The sequence below is a fragment of the Alligator sinensis genome, unplaced genomic scaffold (assembly GCF_000455745.1).
Source record: "Alligator sinensis unplaced genomic scaffold, ASM45574v1 scaffold61_1, whole genome shotgun sequence".
Lineage (NCBI taxonomy): Eukaryota > Metazoa > Chordata > Crocodylia > Alligatoridae > Alligator > Alligator sinensis.
Genome location: NW_005841986.1, coordinates 696,314 through 720,703, shown reverse-complemented (window position 1 = coordinate 720,703; position 24,390 = coordinate 696,314). Strand labels below are relative to the sequence as shown.

The window sequence follows — 24,390 nt, the reverse complement described above, 5'->3', positions numbered from 1 at the left end:
CCTGCTGACTCCTACTCAGGGAACACAAAGGCACAACGGCTCACGGGGGAGAAGGGAACAAAAAGGGAGCAACAAGATGAAAGAGGGCAGCAAAGCACATCCTTTTTCAATGATAATCCCCTTCCACCACTGCAAGCTTTGCTGGCTCCTCTAGAAGGCTGTCCCTCTGACAGCTCATGTGCACCGAGTCCCAAAAAAGAGGCCGCCCAGGCAGAATCATCCAAGGTATGTCAGGTCTGGTGCTAACAGGCTTGTCAGCATTGCCGAACGGTCTTCCTGCAGCGCTTTCTCCCCGTAAATGAAACAATAACAGTAACTGAAAATGGAGTCCAAGGTTCAGGGTGATGGAAACCCGCGCATGTGACCTTGGAGGCAATTTTCCTCTCCGCTCCCCCAAATCAGAGGTTTGAGAGAGAGAGATCTACCAGACCTTTCAGTCCATCTCGCTCGTTCCAGCTTAGTTCCCCACAATATCTTCTCCAGTGTTTTCTACCCCCCAAGTCAAAGCTCAAAAGCCCCTACAAGCAATGATGCTTTTGGGACATCACCCCACAGTCCAAGAGATTTCCTTATTAGGAAGCTTTGCCTAATATTCCTCTTGCTGATTATTCCATTAAATCACCCAGAACAACTCCTCTCCCTCTGTGTTTGCACAATGCAAGCACTCGCTGTTACCTTTCCCCTACTCTCAGGTTTGGCAGCTCACCACACCCCTTCTCTCCCTTTTCGCCCCATACCTGAAGCCAGGATAAAACTTACGGTGCTCGGTCATGGTTCAGCCCATTCTGTCTTTGTGCATTTATTGGAGGTAGGACGGGTTTGCTGTTAATCTCAAGCCCTCTCCGCAAAGTCTCCCTGATTTGCTCGGTGTCTGCAAAAAGAGAGTTTTAACATGATTTAGTGTAGACAGGAACACCAGACACCTGCTACCGAGAAGAACCTGTGGCATCGGTATTGGCTAAAGGTGGCTTTTATGAAGCTACCATTTCACCTATAAGTGGGTGCAGATGAGTGTTTTTCAGGATTCAGGGGTCATTTTACCCTCAAAAAATTTTTGGAGCACCCTGCCCCCTTTCTGCCTGTTATATCCAAACTTCCAGGTAAGGAGGGATGGAGCCCTTGGTCCTGAGTCACCTGGAGAAGGTGAGGCTGAGCAGTCCAGTATTGCATCTGTCCCTTTCAAAAGGAAAGAGGGTGCTTGCTGCTTCAGCATCTTTCCAAGTCCCTTGATGTCAAGATGCATCTAGCCTTCATTGCCGAGAGCTTCCCTTGCCAGCTGGCGCAATGGAAGTGTATGTCTTTATCAGATCAATGTGGGAAGACTCCCTCAACTTCTGCCTTTGGCTTTGTAAGCCTGCCAATTAATTCCAAATACTCATGGGAACAGGATCCAAATAGGGAAGGAACCAAAGTGAATTGCTACAGAGGGCAAGACCTAATCCTCCAGCTCAGGTTTTGGGTTTAGCTTCACACATGCATCCACATGAAGCCCTTTCACTTTTCCATTTTTTCCAGTATTTCTAACTAAGCTTTCCTTAAAAACTTCCCCTATTTGTTTTTTCAAACAGCAGAAATCAAAATGAAATCCTCTCCAGACAGCCTTTCAGAATCAACTGAAGGAGCGTATCCTAAATACAGGAGTCAGAGAGTTTTCCCACATTGAAATTTTGGGGCAGTGGGCCAGAGGGCAACTGGGGTGACTTTCTATTTCTGTCTGGTCATCTAAGGGGGATACTCTATTTCCATCTGGTCATCTAAGGGCCCCTTAGGTCTACTGACCTAGAACAGTGGGGCTCAATCTTTTGGCCCCGTGGGCTAAATGAGTGGCACGGGGCCCATCTGTGGACCAGACTGGGCCCTGGCACTGCCTCCTCCCTGCTCTGCATGTTGGGACTGGACCCTGGGGGCCTGGCACTGGGTCCCCCTTTCATCCCCCACATCTGCCCCTGCCCAGTCCTGGTGCTGGATTCATTGTTCAGGCCTGGGGCTCCTCATGGGTCTGGAGATTTGGCAGCAGGAGAGCTGGGCCACTTGCTCCCCGACTACCCACTGCCAAATTTCCAGACCCACGAGGAGTCTTGTGGTCTGGATGAGATGGCACTGCAGGCCAGACCTGCGGGCCGGAGGTTGAAAACCCCTGGCCTAAAACCCAAATGTAGAGAATCCTTGGGGTTTTGTTTCTTGTGACTTGCTGCAGTTTAAAACATCAGCATACTCACTCCCACTACTGGAAGGGAGATTTCCAGGGGGGAAGAAAGCAGTGATCACTTCTATAGAAACCTTCATCACTTCCTTTTAATCACAACATCCATAAATGAGACTTCCTTCAAATTATACTTTAACCTACTTGGACGTGAAAGGCACCGCATTTAAATTATACACGTTCATGGTGCAACATCCCCATCTCATGCCAACAGTGAAACCCGAGACGGGATCTTGCTAGGAGGAGGAACTCGCTTGTTCTCCATCTCTTCTGCAGAACCCAACGTCAGCCCAAGCTGCCACCCAACATTTGGAACAGTACATGATAATCAGACCTGGGGCTGGGGGTGGAGATGCAGGTGTCCTGCCCTGCGGGTGCCTGGGGAGCCTTTCTGGTTTCAGTTCACGCAGGTATGGGCTTTGCGATGGAAATACGTGAAACTGGGAGCCTCTCTGCCCCAGGCTCATCTAGGACCCTCTCTGCATCTGACTATCTGAGAGGAATCCTAAGATTCCTTGGGCATGGTTCTCATCCAAATTTAGATGCAAGGCCAGGCCAACCACATTCTTCAGGGGCGTGGGGAAGCTGACAGTGACTCAGTCAAGTCCCTCCTACCTTTCCCGGACAGCCGTCGTGGCTGCGTTCCAATGCAAATGCTCCGACTGTCTTCATCGTCCTCCGGAGGCCGGCTAAGGTCATCCCAGGCACACTTGGCACTCACTCCACTCAGGTTCGAACCATCTGTCTCAATCCCTTTATCGACTCTCTCCTGCTTGAAAAGATCCAAAGAGCCAAGACTTTTTTGGGTGTAGCTTGAATGCAAGGTGCTGGAGGAAGCAAAGTCTTGCAATCCACCTAACAGAACAGCTCCATTGGCCATATAAACTCCTGGGTAACTAATGTCGTGATTCCCTTCCAGGCTTCTCAAGACTTGAGGCATGAGACGCAGTACAGATACTATCTGCAAACTGACTAGACTGCTCCTATTCTTCTTTCAACTCTAAACTAACTAATCACTAAACTAACCAATGAAGACTAACTTCATTGATTAGGATCGTATGAAAATAGGGCTGGAAGGGACCTCACAAGGTCATCCGCTCAAGGCAGAATCATCCCAGCCAAGCATCTGTCCAAAGTGCTCTTGAAACCTTCCAAGAATGGAGATTTCAGCACTTCTCCAGATGCTTGGCCACTCTCATAGTCAGAAAGTTCCTCCTAATTTCCAACCTCAGTTTCCTCTGCTGCAGCTTGAGGCCATCGTTCCTAGTTCTGTCCCCTACAGCCAGAGAAAAACCCATGTCCACTCTCTACATAATCGCCCTTCTGGGATTTGAAAACTGTTATCAAATCCCTCTTCAGTCATCTCTTCACCTGACTAAATAAAGCTAGCTCTTTCAGCCTTTTCTCATAAATCAGTGCAGCGATAAGAAGTAAATTTGGGTGTGATGCTATCAGTAGTTTTGCAAGACATTCCCATTAACTGCAAATAAATGAGCTCTATCCCGTGGAGTCCGAATTTCCCAGCACACCGCTCACCGCTACGTGTGCGATTACTGAGGGGGTGTGCCTATACTTGACTTTGAGCCGTGTCTGTTAATAGATGTTAATATGCCACCGAAAATTTCTTAACAGCACATTTTTCCCAGGACAGGCTTGTTCATTGCTAGCCATGTTCAGCCCCTGGCTGCAGTGAACCTGAAAAGCAGGCCTGCAGTGTGAAGAAAACAACTTGCTTTGGTTGGAAATTTGAGCTTTTACCACTAGGCGATGCTGTTGCACTGAACAACTGAGATCCAGGGATGGAGAGCTGCTACCGAGTGCAAGTGTGAATCTTTCTTCCTTTTATTTATTCCTTTAATTTTGCAATTAAAGAATTTTGTTTTATTTTTTTTGCAAAAATCTAGTTGGTCTAATAAAAGATATCACCTCTACTGCGAGTTCTGAATCTTTCTTCCTGGTCTCTAGCTCAAAGAGGGGCAGAGAAGTCAGTTTTGGCTACCGTTTCAGCGGACTTCTTGCTCCAGCAGGCTGGTTCAAGAAAGCTCGGGCATTGCATGCTCTGCTCTGAAGCGTGCTGCAGTCAGACTTCAGTGGAAACACCGGGGCGTTTGTGCGTACGCACATGTTCTGCATTATCAGTGCTGTGTGGTGGTTTAAAAGGCTGGCTCTGAACTCACGGAAACAACCCTCAGTATTTCTGTTCTGTTTTGCCCTGTATTACCTATGCTGTGCTCCCACTTCAAGTGCACCAAATTTCTGCTGGTGTTGTGAGGTCCCAGAATGCTTTGCACTGACGACCTGAGGATAGGGGCAGATCCAGGATCTGACAGAGGGAGGTGCAGGAGCAGCCACCCCTGCTGCATGGGTGGCTGCACCCCAGATCCCAGCCTCCTCCACCCCAGCCCACCAGTCTGGGACGCTCCAGGGACTTTCTTTAAGTCCCCAAAGCAGGTAAGAATCTCCCCTTTCTGCAGGTGCAGACACAGAAAGGGGAACCCCCCCACAATAATCACCTCTGCAGCTGCCACATGGGCCAGGGATAAACCCAGGACATAAAACATTTTCCGGGCTCAGAAGACCTGCACTGAACAAAGCAGAGCCGCATCCTGATAGAGCAGGATGTGCTGGTGAGGAAAAGGAGAGAGCTTCTTTGGTCAGCTTAGCAGGCAGTAAAATGAACCGACCTTTAACTGAGAATGTCTGAGCTGACACAAGCGGGCACCGGGGGCACCCCCGGGCAAGGAAAAGTTTTGTCCCAAAACACCAAGTGGTAAAACCTGATTTACACCTCAGCTTGTAAAGGGGGGAAAGCATCAGCTCTTGTCAGCTGTTGTGGGACAACAGAGACAATACCAAGGTAGAGCTCTTCTACTACGTCTCATGCCTGCAACTGTTGAAAAGCCCAAGGGAAAAAGAGGGCAGTGGCAGTGGGATCTACCGCTCACCGCATCGAGCCAGTCCTGAATGAATGCTCTACCTGGGAGCTAAGAGGGTGCTGAGCTGCTGGGGATGCCACATTTCTAGAAAAGGTGTGAAACTGAAGTCCACCCCAGCTCATCCAGTAGCCCCAGGCCCTGGCCGCAAGACTTGCCGAATTAGTCTGGGTCCTGCCTGGACCCCCTGTCAGTTCATTTCACCGTGGCCCTCCGCATGCACTGTAAATTTAGTTGAACAACTGAGTCTTTCCAAACCTCTGGGTAGCGCTGCACTCATTGTTAGACATCAGCCATGTGCCAAACCCAAGGTGCAACAATTTGTTAATCTTATGGAGCTATTTTTCTGACCGGTTTTTAAGGTGGTTTTTAACAGACATGCCAAGGAGTGCGGGGCAGGGCAGTGAGGGGCTGTTTTACAGATATGCATATGTACATACACGAAAAGGTACTAAACAGCCATTAATAGACTCATTTACACTTGACCCATTGAAGTGATCACCCTCGACTGTGAGGGATCACTGACAACGACTGAACAGGTATTTCGGACAATGGGAGAGATGCACTGGCCACAAGAAAATATCGTATTTACTCGAGCACACGATGACCCTGAGTATAAGACGACCCCCAATAATTAGATTCTGCATATGGAAAATTTATAAATTTGTTAAAATTTTTCAGGTATAGAACCTAATTATTGGAGCTTTGCCTTGAATTTGTCCCCTTCCCACTGCTACAGCAGGGGAAATAAATAAGGTAGCCAGCCGCATTACCTCCCCCAGCTTCTTTCCCCCCTTCCCATCACGAAGCATGAGACCCTGCTCTCCCTGAGCACATGGAAGCGAGAAGCAAATTTGAAAACACTGACCTAGAAATAAACATACCTGCAGTAACTTGCATGCAGGGAAATGTCCCCACGCATATTGCAATAATGTTTGGAAAGAGGCATCAACTCTTTCCTGGATGATGTGCAGCCGTTGCTGAGATGGAAACTCCAAAGTGTAACTCAAAAGTGTACAGCGATCTTGAACAGGCCCGTCTAATTACTGCATTCTCTTCCAGGACCATTAGTGAGAATATTGAGATTATCCCCAACTATGAGACTCCCCACGGGACTAATGTGAATAGTCAATATTTTCAGAAAATATTGGGTGTGGAGGGGCTCTTTTACTTTGGCACCTCTGGCTGCAACAAAGGGATGACATTTTATTAACTAAAGACATACTTGCAGGTGCGGGTCGATCTCAAATATGGTCTCTCCTCTTCGCATATCTGTTATTAGCCAAGGGCCTCCAGCTCTAGAAGAAAGGCAGAGAACCAAATAAGTATGTCCCTTGCACTCGCCAGCTATTCCCCCACCATTACTCAACAGTACAGCCCCCAGAAGGAAGCAGAAGACAGAAAGTTTGTTTTTTAAACAATCAGCTAGAGGCCTCTCTGCCTGGGAAAGCTTATACAGCCCAGAGCATCCAGTCATCCTTTAAGTCCTCAATTACACGCTGAAAGTCCACCGTGACACAAGACCTGGTTGGTGTCCAACACTGCCCAACCTCACAGCGTAAAGGAAAACTTAATTCAGTCTTGTCTACATTGTTAAATCTTGCTGAACTTGTGCAAAAATTCAGGACTATGGCACATTTCAGGAAGACCATTCATATGTGGATGGGGCCATGCAGGCCTGAGTTGCTGTTTATCCTTGTTAGGAGATCCTTGTTAGCCAGGATGAATGTCAGAGGGTAGAGTGAATGATATTTGAAGGTGGTCAAGGTCACGGTCCAAATTTAAGAAGATATTTAGATGCTTAATGATGCAGACAGATATCTAGGGGGATCTTTCCATGCCCAAATTCCTTCATAATACTGGCCTAAGCTCAGCAAAGTGCCACGTTCGGTATCACAATGAAGTTATGAACAGACATGGCATTTGTCCCAGGAGAAGGCCTTTTGTGCTGGGATTGGATAGATACACATGACCACTGGACCATTTCAATCCCTCTGAAGTACGCTGGATAAAAGGTACTAAGTTCTCCCTGGACATCGGTATGGTTACTACGATTCAGCCCAGGCTGCCTGCTCTTGCTGGCCATCTGCCGGTGAAGGAGCAGCAATGCAGCCTGGAAGGGTGATGTGTGTAAATGACTGTGCTAATCCTGATCTGACCCGGGGGCAAACGTTTACAGCTTGACCGTCCTGCTGATGGCTTAGGCCCCTACAACAAGCACTTCCAGCGGTTTGCCTGCGTCAGAGCAGCCTTCGCTTTTGTTAGCTTTGCAAGGTCAACACATTTCCCAGCGGAGGTGATGGGAGGAACCTTACTGCAAAGAGAAACACCGATTTTCACTTGGGATCCTAACAGACACAGGTGGTCCAAGATGGTCTTAGGTCTCTGTTTTTCATTTTACAGAAAAAATTGACCCTGTTCACTGAACTGCCACAGAAACTTTCATTTGCTCATGAGATATTCTGGTTTTCCTGCCCATCATCCCCTTCCTTGCCTGGGATATTCCTTGCGTTATGCTTGCCCCACGTAAGCATTCCAGGCTCAAAGAGTACAAATGAGTATCTTTTTTTTTTTTGTAATAAGCACGGACGATGACTGGCTTAACACACCACCTGGAGTCTGGCAAGGATTACCTGCTAGCTGCAAAACTGTTATTGAGGGCAATTTCTCACTTAAAATACTACAGGCCTCTAACGTGATTCATAATTAGCAGCTTAGTCAATGCAGCTTTGCCTTTGAAACACTTTCCCCTGCTCTTGGAGATGCAGTTGAAAGAAATGCCTGTTCTAGGACAGCTGGCACGAGAGCTCTGCTTCCTTTGTTTTGTCTGAGGCTTTAACAAAGAGAACGAAGCCAGCTCCACGGAGACTTCTGGGAGTCAGAGGCAGCACACAGTGTCTTGGGGTCCCAGGAGAAAGTCTTTATCTCCCCTCTCAGGGGTGTCTTTGAAGACTGTCCATACCTGCTTATAGGGGGAAGGTTCAGGCTGAGATCTATCAGTCTAATTCTGGACTGCTCGTAATACCAGTGAAAATCAAGTACTCTGTGGGGACTGGAGCAGCTGAAGGAATGCAACCTCGAGCCCGGGAGCAGGCATTAAAGCTCTTCATCGTACGACACTTGGATCTCTCATAACACTGCAGTGCCCTTCTCCAGAAATACGACCAAAGAGTTTACATCAAACATTTCCTGTATCCCAGCAAGAAAATAATTTGTAGAGCTGCCACTGGACTGCTAATAGTTTGCAAAGCATTATCATATCATATAGTGCATAAAGCCACCTCTTTCCTGGTCCAACGCTGATTTTGTTTTGGCAAGCAGCAAATTAAGCAGAATTGATTTCATCAGGCAAACAAGTCTTCTTCCTGGCATGAATTAGCCCATCTGCTCTGACTCATTGGATTACTTACCAAGATGCCATCCAAACTTTGCTAGTAACTGAACAAAATCAGCCCTCTCCCTTATTCTGAACTGTTCAGAGCAGAGAGGTCCCCTCAATAACAATTAACCCGGCTGTTTTAGGAAAACCTAATGAGTAAGGCTGTAGGCAGAAAGAGGAAGGAAATTAAATTTTAAGAGCTTGTTCTCTTCCATCCTTGGCGAGTGGATTCTCTCACACAGTAATTTGCCATCGAAGGCCCCATGCATGAGAACGGAGTTGTGCTGAATTCCCATCTCCTGCAAAAACACACGCTTAAATAAGCTTAATCAACGAGCCACTGCTAATCAAAACAAATGACAGCACTGTTGCCTATCAGGAGGCATTTCTGCAAGGCTGCTTGGAGCTGTTGGCATTCAAGGTCAGTGGCACGAGATGCCTGCTAGAGGCGCTGTACTTACACAGGCACAGTCCGGAGAAGCTCCAAGATCCCTTGTCCGTTCCACTGCTGGGCTGCGTGCAGCTCCTCTGTGCAAACCCCGACAATCTGAAACCAGAACAAACGGACCGAACACTGCAACAGGCGTCAATGCACCAAGTGCCAGATGAGCCGGAGGTAGCCGAGACCCTCGTGTATTTAACCACCCCTCCAACACTGAGAGCGGACAGAGGAGCGTGGACTCCGCTGTACAAAGCTTGTCACGTCATTTGGTTTAGTAACAGCATTTAGACGAAAGGACCTGCTGCCATGAAGGAATGCTCTGGCCTTCCTTCAGGTGAGGGAGATTCAGCTTGCTGGCTGGTGAAATCTTGGCTGGCACTGCGCGTGCCACGCGGTGTGTTCCTCGCAGCTGGGAGGCATCTCCCTCCACCAGGGAAGTGGAATACGTTTGCCTCCCAACACAGGAATGGATGTGCTGGGTTACACCAGAGACTGGCCTGACAGCAGCCAGTGTCAGCCACCGTACAAGAGGAAGCGAGATACCCTTTAACGGACCACTAGAATATAACCCCTGCACTAGGGAAGCTGCCGACCCCTGCTAGAGCCCGACTTTGCTCCCTGAAGTAGGCGGCTCTGTGCCCCGCTGGACAGAAAGCGATTTGAGCAGCATTTAGCAGTGCGTGCTCACTTCCTCTGCAAGTGTCCCATCTTTCTGGGATGCCATGGATCTTGGCCAAAGTATCTTGAGCCAGCAAATCCCACAGGCTCACTGTGCTCTGGGCTTTCTTTTATCAAGGGTATATTCAGTGCTTTACAATAAAAAGGGAAAGCTCAGAAGTGCGTTAGGTCATTGTTTCTTAACCCGTGGCTCACAACCCAGAAGCGGGTCACAAGAATATACGAAAGGGTTTCAAACAAACTTTAAAAATGGATTCTTCCTTAAAGGAGAAAAATGTGGGGAACTGTGGGTTTCCCCTTGCAGGCTGGCAGAGCTCCAGCCTGCAAGGGGCTGCTCGGGGCCCCTCAAGTCCCACACACCCACCCCTTGCCCCATACATTGAGGGGCTGGGGCCTGGGGGTGCGAGGGCAGTGTGTCAGGAGTGAAAGGCACTGGATCAGGACTGGCCATCAATGTTTACAAAAGGGTCCCGGCACAAAAAAGTCGAGAAACACTGCATTCGATGAAAATATAGATAGGAAGCACAGCCTGTTCTGCCTTAGCCCTAAGTAAGTAGCAATGCTGATAGCAATCCAAGTCAACAACGAGCACCGCTGGCATGGACAGTACTTTGTGTGCCCCGGCAGAGCAAGCCTGGACAGCAGCGCCCCACGCACATTCCCCCTCCAAATACAGCCTGAACTGGCCCCATGTCCTCCCTCCCACGGCTTCCCCAGGCCTCTCCCTGCTACGAGAGCCAAGCTGCTGTACACCAGTTTATTCCCTACCCGTGCCTCCCTCTGCTTTTGTGACGGTTTATTGCCGTGGATCAAAATGAAACCCTGACAACAACCCGTCATGCAAACAAAGGGAAAACAGGAAAAATATGTTTTCTAGGGAATGAGATGAGAGGACGGGGGCTGTGGAATTAAGGGGCGCTGAGGTACGGCAGCCAGGGCGGAGCCTCTCTTGGTCCCATCCAGGACCCCTCGTTACTAAAAAGACCTGGGACAGATGGGAGGGAGCAAGTCGGAGCCCAGAAGCCTGCACTTCCCCCCACAGCAGAAGCACCTCCCTGCAGCGTGGGAAAGTCGGAGTATCTGATGGATCTGAGCAGCGGCTGGCTTTTGCTGGCACGGCTCAGGGAGGATATCCTGATGCTGGGCAATAGCTGTGCATCTAATTTAAAAAAAAATCAAAACGATCTGTGTTTAAGATGCAAAGGGGCCCAAAGACATGAGAACTGGGACTAGGTCTCAAGGGAGAGGCTTTTAACGGCTCCTTCTGCAAAGGACATAAATGCTTTCCCTAACAGTAGGCTGTTAGATGGAAAACTCAAGTGACCCCTTGGAAGTCCCTGTGCCAAGTCTGCAGACTAAAATCCAACCGCCAAAGCCCTGAACAGAGGGAGACCGGCTCCTGTTCCCAGCTCGACTCCCAAGACAAGTTTCACTAGGGAGCCACCTACCGATGCCTCCGTGGCAGGTCAGATACAATTTCAAGCCCAAGTGCACTTTAAGGAAGTGTATTTCTCAGAAGACTTCTTTTCCCCTGCTGGTTTACCAAAATGCATTTGACAATATACCTATATTGCAGTTTATTCAACTCCCAGCTGCATTTTTGAGAGTCAAACTCCCTTTCTGTTAAACACAAAAAAGCCACACCTGGGAACTGGTGGGGGTGATGACACTCTTAAAGTTAAAAAAAAGAGCAGTGAAGCTCCCGTTCAGTCCCCATCTAAGCTCTCTAGGGTACTGAGTCCATGACAAAACCCTTGGATCAGCAAAGCAGAAGGGAGAGAGGTGGACCAGAATCACTGGAACAGTATTACACAGAAAAATCTGCAAGACTTTGTATTGTTCATCAGGGAAGAACGCATGCATGCATGCGATGCCAGCCTCAGCTCCCAAGGGATGGCAGCTCGACCAGCCACTCCTTTGCCTTACCTGGAGGAAGGTAACAACCCCAAAAGGCGTCTGCACTGGTTGCATCTGTGGATCTTCAGTCAGCAGCATATGCTGGATTCGAGACTCGCTGTTGTCCAAAGGGCTGTGCCATGACACGTGGTCGCCACTACAGAAGGTATTTTCTGCAGGGAAGAAAACCAGAAAGGCATCACTAACTAAAACCACCCGCGGCAGGTCTCTGACGGCTCTGCAGGCATCAACTGTGGAGCAGAAAAGGAATAATCCTGCTGACATGGGGGCATTTGAATTCAAGCACACCTGACATGGAAGGTTTCAGCCACTGGCTGGTGCGGCAAGACCAGCGTGCTCGACTGACACTACCAGCTCCGTGCGAAGGTGCACAGACAGAATTCCCATGTCCGTTTATCACCATCGTTATCGTGGTGACAGCAGACATGGCAATGCGCACGTGGTGCAAAAGGTCAGCTGGCTAAGTTGCGTGGCTGCTGAATGGCAACCAGCAGCCATGCTTTTGGACTCGGATTCAGCATCGCATATTCGTGGCCAATGGCAGAGTGCATCTAAGCCACCTGGAAGAAGAATTCCTCCAGGACTGCACCATCAAACCCTTGCTATACTTAAGATATATCGATGACATCTTCATCATCTGGACTGAAAACCTGCAATCTCCGAGTGATTTCCATCAGAAATTCAACAATCATCACCCCTCTATCAGACTATCTTTTGAATACTCCAGCACCAACATTTTCTTTTTAGACACAATGCTCGCTATCCAGAATGGTAAAATACAGACCACCACATACAAGAAACCCACAGCCCAACATACATAGAACCAGCAATCACCCTAAACACACCAAGAAAGCTGTAATATGAAGCCAAACCCTCCGATATCACCGGATTTGCACTGAGGACAACACCTGGGATCGTCACCTCACAGATCTCAAAGGGGCTTTCACTCAACAAGGACGCTCCTCCAGAGAGGGAGATCGTACTTTTGAAAGAGCCACCTGGATACCATGTGATGAATCGCAGAAAGAAAACCCCCATTAACCGCACACCACTGGTTAGGACATATCATCGCTCCCTGGAGCCTACATAGCCAACCCTCAAACAATTGCAACCCATACTAGAAGAAGACCCAATTCTTGAAGAGATCTTCCCAGACCCACCCATCCTAGCTGTTAGCAAGCACCGAACTTTGCCAACCTCATCACTAGAAGCAAACTACCTACAGCTCAAAGCACACCAAACAGATCCAGACCCCGCCATGACAAATGTAAAACCCGCCAACGTCTCCACCACCCCCACAATTACTACACCCCACAACAGGGCCATCAGCATCCCAGATCTTACACCTGCACCTCCAGAAATGTGATACATCTCAGCCAGCGCACTAAGTGCCCGGATGGAAAATATGTAGGAGAGCCCAAACAATACCTGCGCACCAGGGTGAACGTGCACCGGAAATCTATTAAAGACAAACATAGCCAACTACCCGTGGGGGCACATTTCTCACAAGAAAACCACTCTCTCGCCAATCTCTCGGTTCTGATCCTCAAAGGGAATTTACAAAACACCTTTCATAGACGAGCCTACGAACTTCATTTCATACATCTGCTGGATACAAAAAATAATGGACTAAATATAGATTTATGACACATTACAACCTGCCTGACATCTGACTCCCCAGGAACCTCTCCCCTACTGTCCGCCTCAATTTACATTTTCACTGACTGGCTTTCTCGCACGCATACTGGCCTCTGGCTTCTTTTATATTCCATCCAGGAGGAGCACAGATCAACTGCAGATGCTTCCTCAAAGGGTATTTGTACCCAAAAGCTTGCAAAGAAGCATTTTTCCAACTACTTTAGTTGGTCGAATAAAAGAGACACGGTTCTTTCGGTAAATCCGATATGTTTAAGCTACTCTAGCACCTCCTCTCAAAAGTTCATGGACAGGAACGTGCAAGTTTACTAGAAATGACAAAAGTCATTTTCTTCCACGATTAAGTGTTCAGAGGTGCTGGTGCTACATTATTAGTAGCAGACGTGTGCGCTTCTGTACCCCAAACTGGTGGGGAAGCCTCTAGAAGTTCAACCTATGGGGCATAAACTACGTCAAGATTAGAAGGCAGAAATTCCTCTATTTCTCTCCCTGCCATGAGAGTGGGATACGTTTTTTTTCCTCCTCTGCAGAGACAAGAGTAGGATGGGAAGAAATAAATCACAGGTACCGTATCCAGCCAGTGCTGGAGCTATTCCAGGGAAGTAACACGATGGGACTTGGTTATCCGCAGGTGACATTTTCTCATGAAGCTTGTTGAGTGGAAATATCCTGAAATGGGCCAGAACAACCCAGCTGGGGCATCTTCACCTCAAAGTAAGTGTGGCCTACTGGGCATGGCTCTGGAGCGGTTCTGAGACTTCTGCAAGCCTGAGTATCGAATCCCACAGCATTTCTGATGCTATCCACGAATTCACATTCGAGAAGCCAAATTCCTCCCTTTCGTGCAAATGCTCTGGCACAAAGGGTGGAGAATCTGCTTTCCTCACTACAGCGTAATCCAGACACTTATCCAGCAGGTGTGTGAGGAAGCATTTTTCACTACAAATATTCAAGCGGTGCATGCCGATGGCTACTTTGGGCTTTGAACACTTCTTACAGCCTCAAAGCGTGATTCCCATCACAGCAAGGGCATGCTCTGCTCCGAGCAACGCCTTTATGTACCCCAACTGGTATCAACTTCCCCACCTCACCTCCAACTGTACAACCACCCCTCCCAGGCACTTCCTAATTAAACAGGGATGGAAAAAAATCCATGGATGCATTTTCCAAATTAAAATAATAATAAAAAATGGGTTATTTTATTTTGCTATTTAAATGCTCGCTTTAAAAATAAGCCTATTTGAAATGAAATCTTAACTGAAAACAAATCATGTCATTTTAGTATAATAAGTTGGATGGAGTGTATACTTCTCCGTATAAAGAATCAAGGGGATAATATCTGTTTTGGAGCTTGATCAATGTGGTGCAAGAGGCCAAGCACTGCATTAAGGGTTTGATTCTGGAAGGAACCCAGGAGCTGCGATACTGGATTTAGGAGATTGCAAAAATCTTCACTGGCTTTGGGACCTGGCCTCTGACTCCAGAAGAACAAACAGGTTTTGTACTGTATTGGGAGTAAACTCTAGTTTCATCGTTGCTGTAGTTATCTGACACAAAACACCAATAAACTTGATACCTAGGGAAGAGCAATCAGATCTCAAAATCCACTGCTTCCAATGGAAAAAACTTACCACTCTCTAACACACTGAAATGTAAAGCTAATGACAAACTGGAAGCACTGAGCAGTACAATTGCTTTAACAAATGCATAAGGTGAGAGCATATCTTCATGTAGCAAAAAGAGGCACCAAATCTAGCGTGAAAGCATCATTTAGGGCCACTTCGACGGCTTTATCAACCAACTTTCTTTTGGTCAACCAACCATCTTTTCTTTAGAAAAGAAGCAAAATGGAAATGGAAGAGCTGATTAAAACTGACCATCTCACTCGCTGATGAAGCCCACCTAGATTTAAATCAATCTGCCCTGCTTTTAAATGAGTATTGGCGTGCTGAACCTCACCACCCCGACTTGTTTGAGCATTTGTCTGCTGATTTCTGCGGCACTATTTGCTCGATTTGGACCCCTCCGGCTGAGAAACAGCTGCTTGCCAGTCACTTTGAGCTGGACCAGTGGTTTTCAAGCTGTGATCTGCAGACTGGTTTGCAAAAGACGACTACGATCAATCAAAACGATGTGAATACCCACACTTACAATTCAAAGGGGTCTGTGCCTCCATTCGAATTTTTTTTTTTTTTTTTTTAGGAATCTACAAATTAAAAAAAGTTTGAAAACCACCGACTTAGAAAACCCAAGTGAATCGTTCTGGGCTAGCTTCACGTTGCAAGTCTTAGTCGTGCCACCAGAGGTCCCCACTGGTGCTTCTTTGGAAGTTGAGACCTCCTTCTTCACAGCTGTATTTCTTGGAGAGATCATTTGATTAAAAAAAAAAAAAAGAAATCAAAATAACCTTAAAATACCATGAGCAACTGGCCCCGGGCTTAGGGTGTGGAGCAGGAGTGTTGTGATAAGCAAGGGAAATGTTTTCGTTAGTCCAAACTAGAAAAGGAAAAGAAAAACACAAGCCACCACCTATCAGATAAGAGCAGCTTAAAAATCAGCTAAACGCCTTCTACAGCAAATTACATGCTACTAGCTGTGCAACTCAAGGGAATGAATGAAGTCCGTGGGTTCGCATCCGGCTCCTGCACCCTTCGCAGTTATTGGGAGACCGCACAAAAAGACTGGAAAATAGACGTTTGAGGGGTCGTCCTCCCCCGCCCCCGGGTCAAAATGTAAAGGTTTTTAAAAATCTGCAGCTGAAGTGCAACGGTGTCCACGCTCTCCTGAAAGATCCTCGCGAGGCTTGGGGGGTTGGCCAGGCCGCCTACCTAATTTTCTTAATGATGAAAGCTTCCCGGTCACAGTTTTCAGGAAGGAAACAAAGCCACAAAGAGCTCATTCTTGGGCCCTGTCTTTCTGCCGCGACGTTTTGCACGTCAAATGCTCGCACGATTCTATGCTGATCGATCGCCGCGCTGCGCGGCTGGTCCGACTCCTTCTGGGAAATCCTCGGCCGCTTGGAGCTGGTTTTCAAATGCAAATGTCTCTGCTGGAAACCCACCTGTTTGTCTATTGGAAGGCTGAACACTTCTCAAATCTCTCCCGCTCTCTCACACGCGCATACAAATACCACAAAATTCACACTGACTGCTCAATTAAACCACAAAAAAACCCATGTGCAAACAACACGAAACCCAATTAAAACCTACAAGCGCCAGGAAATTCAGAGTTCAAGGCCTGAAGTTCAGCCCTTAGCTAACTGCATTGTAGTCGACGTGGAATGAGAGCTCAGGCCTCGCTCTGAGACCCCGGCAATACCTAGGAAAGTTTAAGTTACAGGAGTCTCCGTAGTGGGAACCATTAAGTTATGGGAACAAAGGAGGACTAGATCATTTCCATCTACCCCCTCGTGGTGAAATAACTGCTCTGGCTATGCCTCTTCTTCCCAGGCCTCAGCTAGCAACTTCTGAAAAAGTACAGGAACAATGAAAGTCTTTGCCCTCGTGCAAAGTTAAGGCAGACCATTTATTTATTTTTAACCGAAAAGGCCTGAAGTTTGCTTAAAAGAAGGAAAAAATTATGTTGTATTTACAAACAAGTTTGGATACAATTAATGCCGCATCAGAAGAAACAATTGTCAGCTACAACTTTAAGTGCAGACAAATAAGGTGAAGGAAAAAAAAATCTCTATTGCCAGTCCCTTCTGTAAAGCTTTTAATGCTATCGATAATGCACTGCCTAAAGTCTTTCATCTCCAGATGTTTGCAGAGAAGCAGCAATACACCAGCATTAAGCAGCGCACTTGTACTCGCACGCACCCACTGATAAATAAGACCAGGATACAAAACGCAAGGGACGTGTATAACAGGGAACCCAGGCCTTAGCTAGAGATACAGGGGTTTCATACCAAAAGTGAGGGGAAGCCAAGGATGAGCACCGCCTTTACTGCCACGGCAAATGCCATCAGTCGCAGTGTGACAGTGATGTGAGTCCGAAAAGGATCATGGAGGGGTTGGCGTTGCCTTTCTGACTTTCCATGTTAACTCTGTTCCTATAGTAAAGCCAGCAACTACCCCACTGTGCTTAAAGGAACTAATCCTACCTAGTGGGTGAAGGGGTTGATCTGCACTTTCAGGAGGAATATCTGATGTCTCAAATAGTCCCGCCAGCTGGGAGGAAGCCAGGCAGAGCATTGCTGTGGCTCAGCAGAGGATCCAGAAGACGGCTGGGAAAAGGGAGCAACCCTCCTACGCTACACAACACTGGGTGAGTCTAAACGTGCATTTACTGCACGGCAAGTGGCTTTTATGTTAGTGTCTACACATGCAGGCGTTACAGTGGAGCAATACTGCGTGGACTGACTTGGGCGGGACTAAAGTTAGCCTCAAATCAGTCCATACAAACAAGGTTACTGCGCAGTAAGGTGTTTATATGTGCCTTATTGCGCAGTAATTTCTTGGGTGTAAATGTGCCACCTGCATCATGCAGGTAGAAAACTTACGCCCAAGCTGGTATAAGTTGCCATAGTTCCTGCGTAGTACAGGCGTGTAGATGCACACCTGTACTGCACAGTAAGTTTTCAGTTACTGCGCAGTAACAGTGCACGTGTAGACGCGCCCACTGTGTTTTAAGCATGCCACATCAAATGCACTCAGTCTGAGTTTCCAGAAGAAGCTTCCTATCTTTTGACCTTCAAGCCTAGGTAAAGAGAAAAATGTAGAAGGGTCTCATTAGGGAAACATCATATCCTGCACAACGCAGCATGGAAACGGTCTGGGGATCAGAGGCTGTGACCAAGACCAAACTACCTGGATTTGAGTGGTGGTGGGGGGAGGGACTAGGAGGCAAGCACATGTTTAAAACCAGAAGCCAAGACTGAATCTTAGTATTTTGAGGATCTCCGTGATTTCTGAGCCATCTACAACCAGCTCATGCTCTGCAGCTTACAGAATCCTAGACAGGTAGAGCTGGAAAGGCCCTTAGGAGGTCACCGTCTAAACCAACCTAAACCACCCCAGGTTCTTTGTACTGATTAGACCCAGTCAAAGCATGTCGGATGAAACATTTTTTCGATTAGAGATGACAAACATTAAAGCATTTCAGTGGAACCATATCATTTTGAAGTTATTTCACTAGAGATTACATTAAAAAGATGCTTGTCTTGTTGTATTTAACAGTAAAAATATATTTTTTAATGGGATCATAAATGAATAAGTTGAAAGTGTTTTGACACGAAAACTTTCAGAATTGTTAATGGAAATATGACAGTTCCACTTCTGTTCAGATTTGGGACAAAACCAAAACTTTTAAGTCTCAGAAGCAAAATCTGAGGCGGGGGGGTTGGTTTGGGTTTTTTTAACCCAGCTGCGGTACCAATGTTTCATACAAAAGCAGTGTCTGCAAGACAATTCTACCACAGCTCTCCTTAAGCTTTCCATATTTTGAGGACTTTAAAATGTCAACATCAATTTTATTTTACAGCCTCCATTAAACAACGGAGGCCCCTTCATGCAACAGCGGTCATAATTCAGAAGCCTGCTCTCTCCCTATCGCCCCTACCCAGCCGCTCTGGACCTGGAGCTGGATAAATAATTCATAGTGAATAATTCCACACTCGTGTGTTTTCGCTTATCTGTGAACTATCCTTCGAGCTTGTAACTTCTCCCCTCCTTTCTGTGTTATTTCAAAATTAGCTACATAAATAATATGAATGCCCACAGAAACCATTCGAAGTGCTATTCTTGGCTCGAAGATGTTTTCCTAAGAGTTTGTCGCTCAGATTCAGTGTTCGCCAGGCCATGGTTTTGGTTGATAAGACACTCAGATAGTTTCAAGTCTGCTGTCCACACGTATTCTCCATCGCTGGTTTAAAAACCTGCCATTTCCACAAACGGCTAGGAAAATGTCTTTGTTCAAATATTCACACTGGGCAAGCCCAGAAGAAAAGCAGTGGGAGCCTACACAAAACTTTGCTGTCCAGCCCAAAGCGAAAACTTCAGGATACCACCTTCAGACCCGATGGTAGCCTACAGAGAGAGGCAGCAAGTGGAGGACTAGAGCAAGATGAGCAGCTAAGATGACACATGGTGAACTGCTGCCATTAACTAATTAGACATCCATCGAATGTCACAGCCTCCCACGCAATCAACTGTGCATCCTGGATTTCATTGTTCTTGTCTTCCTCCCGGCCTCCTTCCAGCAGGCCCTTTGCCTCCGTGCCACTGTGGGCAACAGCATCCTTCTATGCCCCTTAGCATAGGTGCCCACAGGTGAGTGTCACCCAAGGGTGGGAGAGGAACAGAGGAAATCCAAGCATGTACATTAAATATAATGTCCAAACAGAGCCATAAAGATGGAAACCAACCAATCACACAATCTTTGTGTTTCCTTTATCCTCTCCTCCCCATCCTCTGCCTGTTATACCACGCACAGTTGAAACGGAGAACCTGCCTTCTCTCAGGCAGGTCTTATCAGTCTATAAATCACCATGCATGTGCCTGGTGCGCGATACATGGTGCTGTCCAATTAGACACACCTCTCCTTTATTAGACAAAATAGAAAAACATTAAGGAGCAAGAACATGCTCACCTCCTTCTCACAGATTCCTTCCTCCATGGAGCTATTTCACAGTATTTCATTTAGTGGAAATAAAAAGTGGAGGGAGGAGATTTCTGAAATCCAGGCTCTATTTGTTGCATCCAGTTTTTAGCCTGTTTCTGGTGTTGGTCCGTGTTGTTCTGAATTAACTTCCTTGGAAAAGACCTCTCCTTTATAACCCAATGGAAGTTGCCATCAAGTTGCACAAAACATGGCACATGCTCTTTGGAAGTACTGAAAAACTTTGAACAGGCATCCGAAACATATTTTTTGCTATATTTTGATCACTAAATATAATATCATCACATCATAATACCATCTCCCCACTGATATTTCTTGACTCTCGTGGCCTAGACATAATCCCTATTTGCAAAAACTATGCCCTGATGTATGTGACTGAGGTTACCGGCCTGTGGACGGGGGGACTGCATCCCTCACAGGGGCCAGACCAAGGGGAAGTCTGGGATCTCGTGTCTCCAAAGGGGAAAAATCCTTCTGTTTCTACGAGATTTCAGTTTCACATGTAGGGGACCAACTGTGCACCTTGAACTAATGTAACACTGGGAGAAATTTCATATTTAGGGGCTGGAAAGAGAGGCAGATTGTGACTAGATTTTTTTTTAATATAACAGCTCAAAGGTGAGGAGGTTATGGATAGTTCCCTGATGTCTTAGGGACCAAAATGCAGAGGAGGAGGCCAGAAGTTGGGAAAAAATGCAGTTTATCACATAGTTGCAGGTATGATGGTACTGTCACACTGGTATCCCACTACAGACAGTGTGTCATTTGTATAATGCGTGTACAAGGTGCATAATGTAAAGCATGTACATACATGGTGTGTAATTTAAAGAGATTTTCTTTAGCCTGTTTTTAATAACCATAGAAAATGAGGGTTGGAAGGGAGCTCACATCTAGTCCAACCTCCTGCTCCAAGCAGGACCAGCCCCAGCTACATCAACCCACCCAAGGCTTTGTCTAGACAGGTCTTAAATACCTCCAAGGATGGAGAGTCCACCACCTCGCTGGGTAACCTGTTCCAGCGCTTTACCACCCTCCTCGTGAGAAAGTTTTTCCTAATATCCAACCTCAACTTGCCTTGCTGCACCTTGAGACCATTGCAGGCAATCTATTTATTACATAGACTAGATCAGTTATCAATTTCCTGAACTCATTTTCCTTTTGAACAGCTAATAGTATTTGGGGAAAAAAATAATAAGGGCAGAAGAAAAGCCAAATTCTGCAGTATACTGGCCACATTAAAAAAAAAAATCACCTAAAATATTTCAAGCCTGCTCAGTAACACACGTTCCCTACCTGATATAAGAGTTGCTCGTTTACAATCATGTCTGAACAGCACCCCAGCAAACACTGTCATTCTTAACTGTTACTCAGGAGATGATAAAAAAAATAATATAAAGAATAAGCTCTTATTCAACTCATCCACTGGTCACTTTAAATTAAAACCTGCTGTACTCCATTTAAGTGCATAGTCTCAAGAATGAAAAAGGCTATACAGGTAGTGAGAGCAGGCCTTTATCCAGAATTAAATGTGAACAATTCTCATTAAGTACAGGAACCCCTCAGCTAAACCTTTTGCAGGTCATTAAGGCTCCTTACCTTATACAGCCATGAAATGGAGAGGACCAAGGCAGCTCGGTGCTGCTCTTCAAACCTTGAAATGGAGGGCTCTTAACCAATTTCACCAAGGCTGGAGTAAAACAGTACCGCTGGATCACAAAGCAGTGCACAGAGCCAAAGACTTTCTATGCACTTAACTAATATGCAGATAAGTGCAGTTTGTTATAATGTAAACAAGACAAATAAAAAAAAGAGACCAGTTTTAAGGCGATGCATTTAAGCAAATTATGCCTTTTATCCAATATGCGGATGAGCAGGGCACTCTGTAAACTGGGGGTGGTGAAGTTATCCCTTATTTGCAGCTATGAGACTGTCAATTCTGCACAGCATTTTAACAGCTGGAGGGCCAAGGGGGAAGCCGCAGTGATGTAATCTGCCGGGTCTGCTGGCAGCATGACTTTCATAACTCCTTTTTCAGCTGGAGCCGCATGGGGTGGAGGCCTGGCCCACAGAAGGAATTAATAGAATTTAAAAGCCATGAGGTATGTGTATTAGGGAAAAATAATTAGTGCTCTCCCTGCCCAAGTTTCTCTCCTCTGCAATTTGGCTTTGCGCTCACTCACCTCCTGTCTGGGAAATGAAAACAGTGGGGAACAACCATCATCTGGGAGCTCTAAAGAGGTGCGGATTTGCAGAAGACATCGCATTGTGCTGTTCGTTGTATGCAACATAGACAAGATGCCTCAGCAAGAATTAAATGCTCGGAGCACAATTAAACAATAGCTCCACCACAGGGATTCAAACTGGGCTTCTGGAAACAAGGGGGCATAGACACAAGGGGTTTTTTTTAAAAAAAAAAAAAAAAAAAGAAAAGAAATGTGTGAAAAAACAGATTATCAGTACTGTACACACTGCTGGGCCTTTGTGGTGGGAGACCGAGTTTCTGAAAACAGAACAGCGACTGATCTTGTATTTTCAACCTGCTGGTCAACTAAAAGAAGTCCTTTATTGCACAGCTCACACTTAACTTCAAAAGTCCAGCCCGTTTTTCTCCGCAAACGACGTTTAATGAGCCTTTCAACAGCGTCCCAGCAATTCATACCAGTTAAAGACTCTAAATACCTTTTTGTTCATCTGGGCGACTGCACTGAAAGCAGGCAGAAAGGCGTAGAGGGGGGGACTCGCAGCGCACCTCCGGCAGCACGACAAGCGGTGGAGGCCGGCGTCGGGTTTTCCTGGCCGGCCCGACAACGCGGTGGGAAAAGCGTCGGAGACGCGGTACGTCACAGCCGTCACTGGTAGAGCGTTACGTTCGAGCAAGGGTGCTCATCCTCTTTGGCCGGTGGCAGTGCCTGGTTCATCCGCGGGCCGGATCCGGCCAGTGGTCCGGATCTGGCACCTGGGGTGGTCACAGCAGGGCCCCATCTAGCCATGTGGGGGGGGGGAGCCCAGCAGAACCTGGCCCCATAGCAGGGAAGGGGCTGTGAGGTGGGGGACCAGCCCTGACCCAGCTGCGAGGAGAAGGGGGTGGCCCGGCCCCAACCCACTGAGTGGGGCTTGATTGGGAGAATCTGGTAATACAGCCACCCTCCCTGCTGCCAAATTTCCTCGGAGCCACTCTTATTTAACGCCCCCCCCACAGAGCACGTGTATAAACGCCCAACGCGAGAGCCGACGTGGATGCACTAAGCTGAAAACTCAGAGGCATTGGAAAGGAGCTCTGAAGCACCAGGGCACATCCGGAGCATTTCCCCCACGCTGAGGCTGCAGGAAACACCTGTGCAGTGTGTCGTTTCACAAGGCCATATACTCGACCAGGGCTGCCGCTTTTTATAGACTGCTTTACTGGAAAGCAGGCCTAGCGATCGCTGGCCAGCTGTGCAGCAGGCATGCATTTCGTATTCGCGCTGGTTCGGCTGTACGATCTGGAAATATGTCCTGCAGGTACCTCTAAAGGGACGATGCTTATTCATGAACAGCCCCAGACTGGGGTGTGGGACAGGCTGGGGGGAGATTCCCTTCCAACAGCACGGTGTTTTAAACTGGTTTATGTAGAGACTACTTCAGTATCCCGCCTGGCTCAGTCACCTCTAAGGCCTGAAGCTCAGGTCTGAAAGGATGTCTTGGTTTAAAAAATATGCAACTTCTGGTCTAGGACAGCTGACGTAAGTGATGTAGGACAGCTGGCAGGTGGTAAACTGAGGCCGTTCTGCTCCCATGCTGAAACGTCCAGGGGGTCCTGTTAGCCTCCAAAGGCACCAACCTATTTATGCCTGACCTGACCCCCCGGTGTCCCCTGTGACTACTCCTGCCCCTCCAGGGACTCTTGAGACTCCTAACCCAGGTCCGAGAGACAGCTCCAGGCACCTACCAGCTCCACGTGAGGCAGGAAGTGCAAGCAACTCCTCTAAGGGAGACAGGAAAATTTCCACGATAAATGCTGGACAGAAAATGGGGTCTTTACTTCACTGCTTCTGCTGAAAATCTGCAGCGTTTCTATCTAAAAATGCTGCCGTAATGCCTCGGGGGAGCTGTGCTCAGGTTTCCGTCCATTCCCAGGTTCCTGTCCATTCCCAGTCTCTCTTACGGGCGTCATCCTCTCAAGCAGGGGAAGAAGGGAGAAAGCCATGGGTACTGTGGGAAATGTAGGCTGACCTGGGAGCCCAGCCTATTAGCCTGTGGGAATATAATGTGCCTGAACTATAACCCCACAGCAGGGTTTCCAAAATCTTAGATGAAAATGGAAATGTCCAAATAGCCAAGGAGAACAAAGAAACCCCAAAAGAACAAAATTTCCCATGGGAAAAAACATAAAAAGTTATTTCTGACCAGTTCTACTAACTCTACTGTGGCAAAGCGGGCTCCGAAATGCTCTTGGAGAACAGTTTTCGGACAAGATTTGGAACGATAAAAAGTCTTTGCTGTTAGTAAGAAAAATATTCCAATGGCACGTTGCGAAAGTTGATAGGGAAATTTCCTACTGCAGACATCCAAAACAAACACAAAT

At 47.1% G+C, this 24,390-nt stretch overlaps 1 protein-coding gene across 1 annotated transcript in view; it reads right to left on the bottom strand.

Annotated features, from left to right (window-relative positions):
* SUFU (SUFU negative regulator of hedgehog signaling) overlaps nt 1-24,390 on the bottom strand; it is a gene marked incomplete at its 5' end in the record, with an annotated part of 112,723 nt that overhangs the window by 34,950 nt on the left and 53,383 nt on the right. The window contains 5 exons of the mRNA XM_006021310.3: nt 760-871; nt 2,819-2,972; nt 6,362-6,434; nt 8,977-9,062; nt 11,562-11,704. Coding sequence (XP_006021372.1) covers nt 760-871; nt 2,819-2,972; nt 6,362-6,434; nt 8,977-9,062; nt 11,562-11,704 — 568 coding nt within the window. The remainder of the gene's footprint in view (nt 1-759; nt 872-2,818; nt 2,973-6,361; nt 6,435-8,976; nt 9,063-11,561; nt 11,705-24,390) is intronic.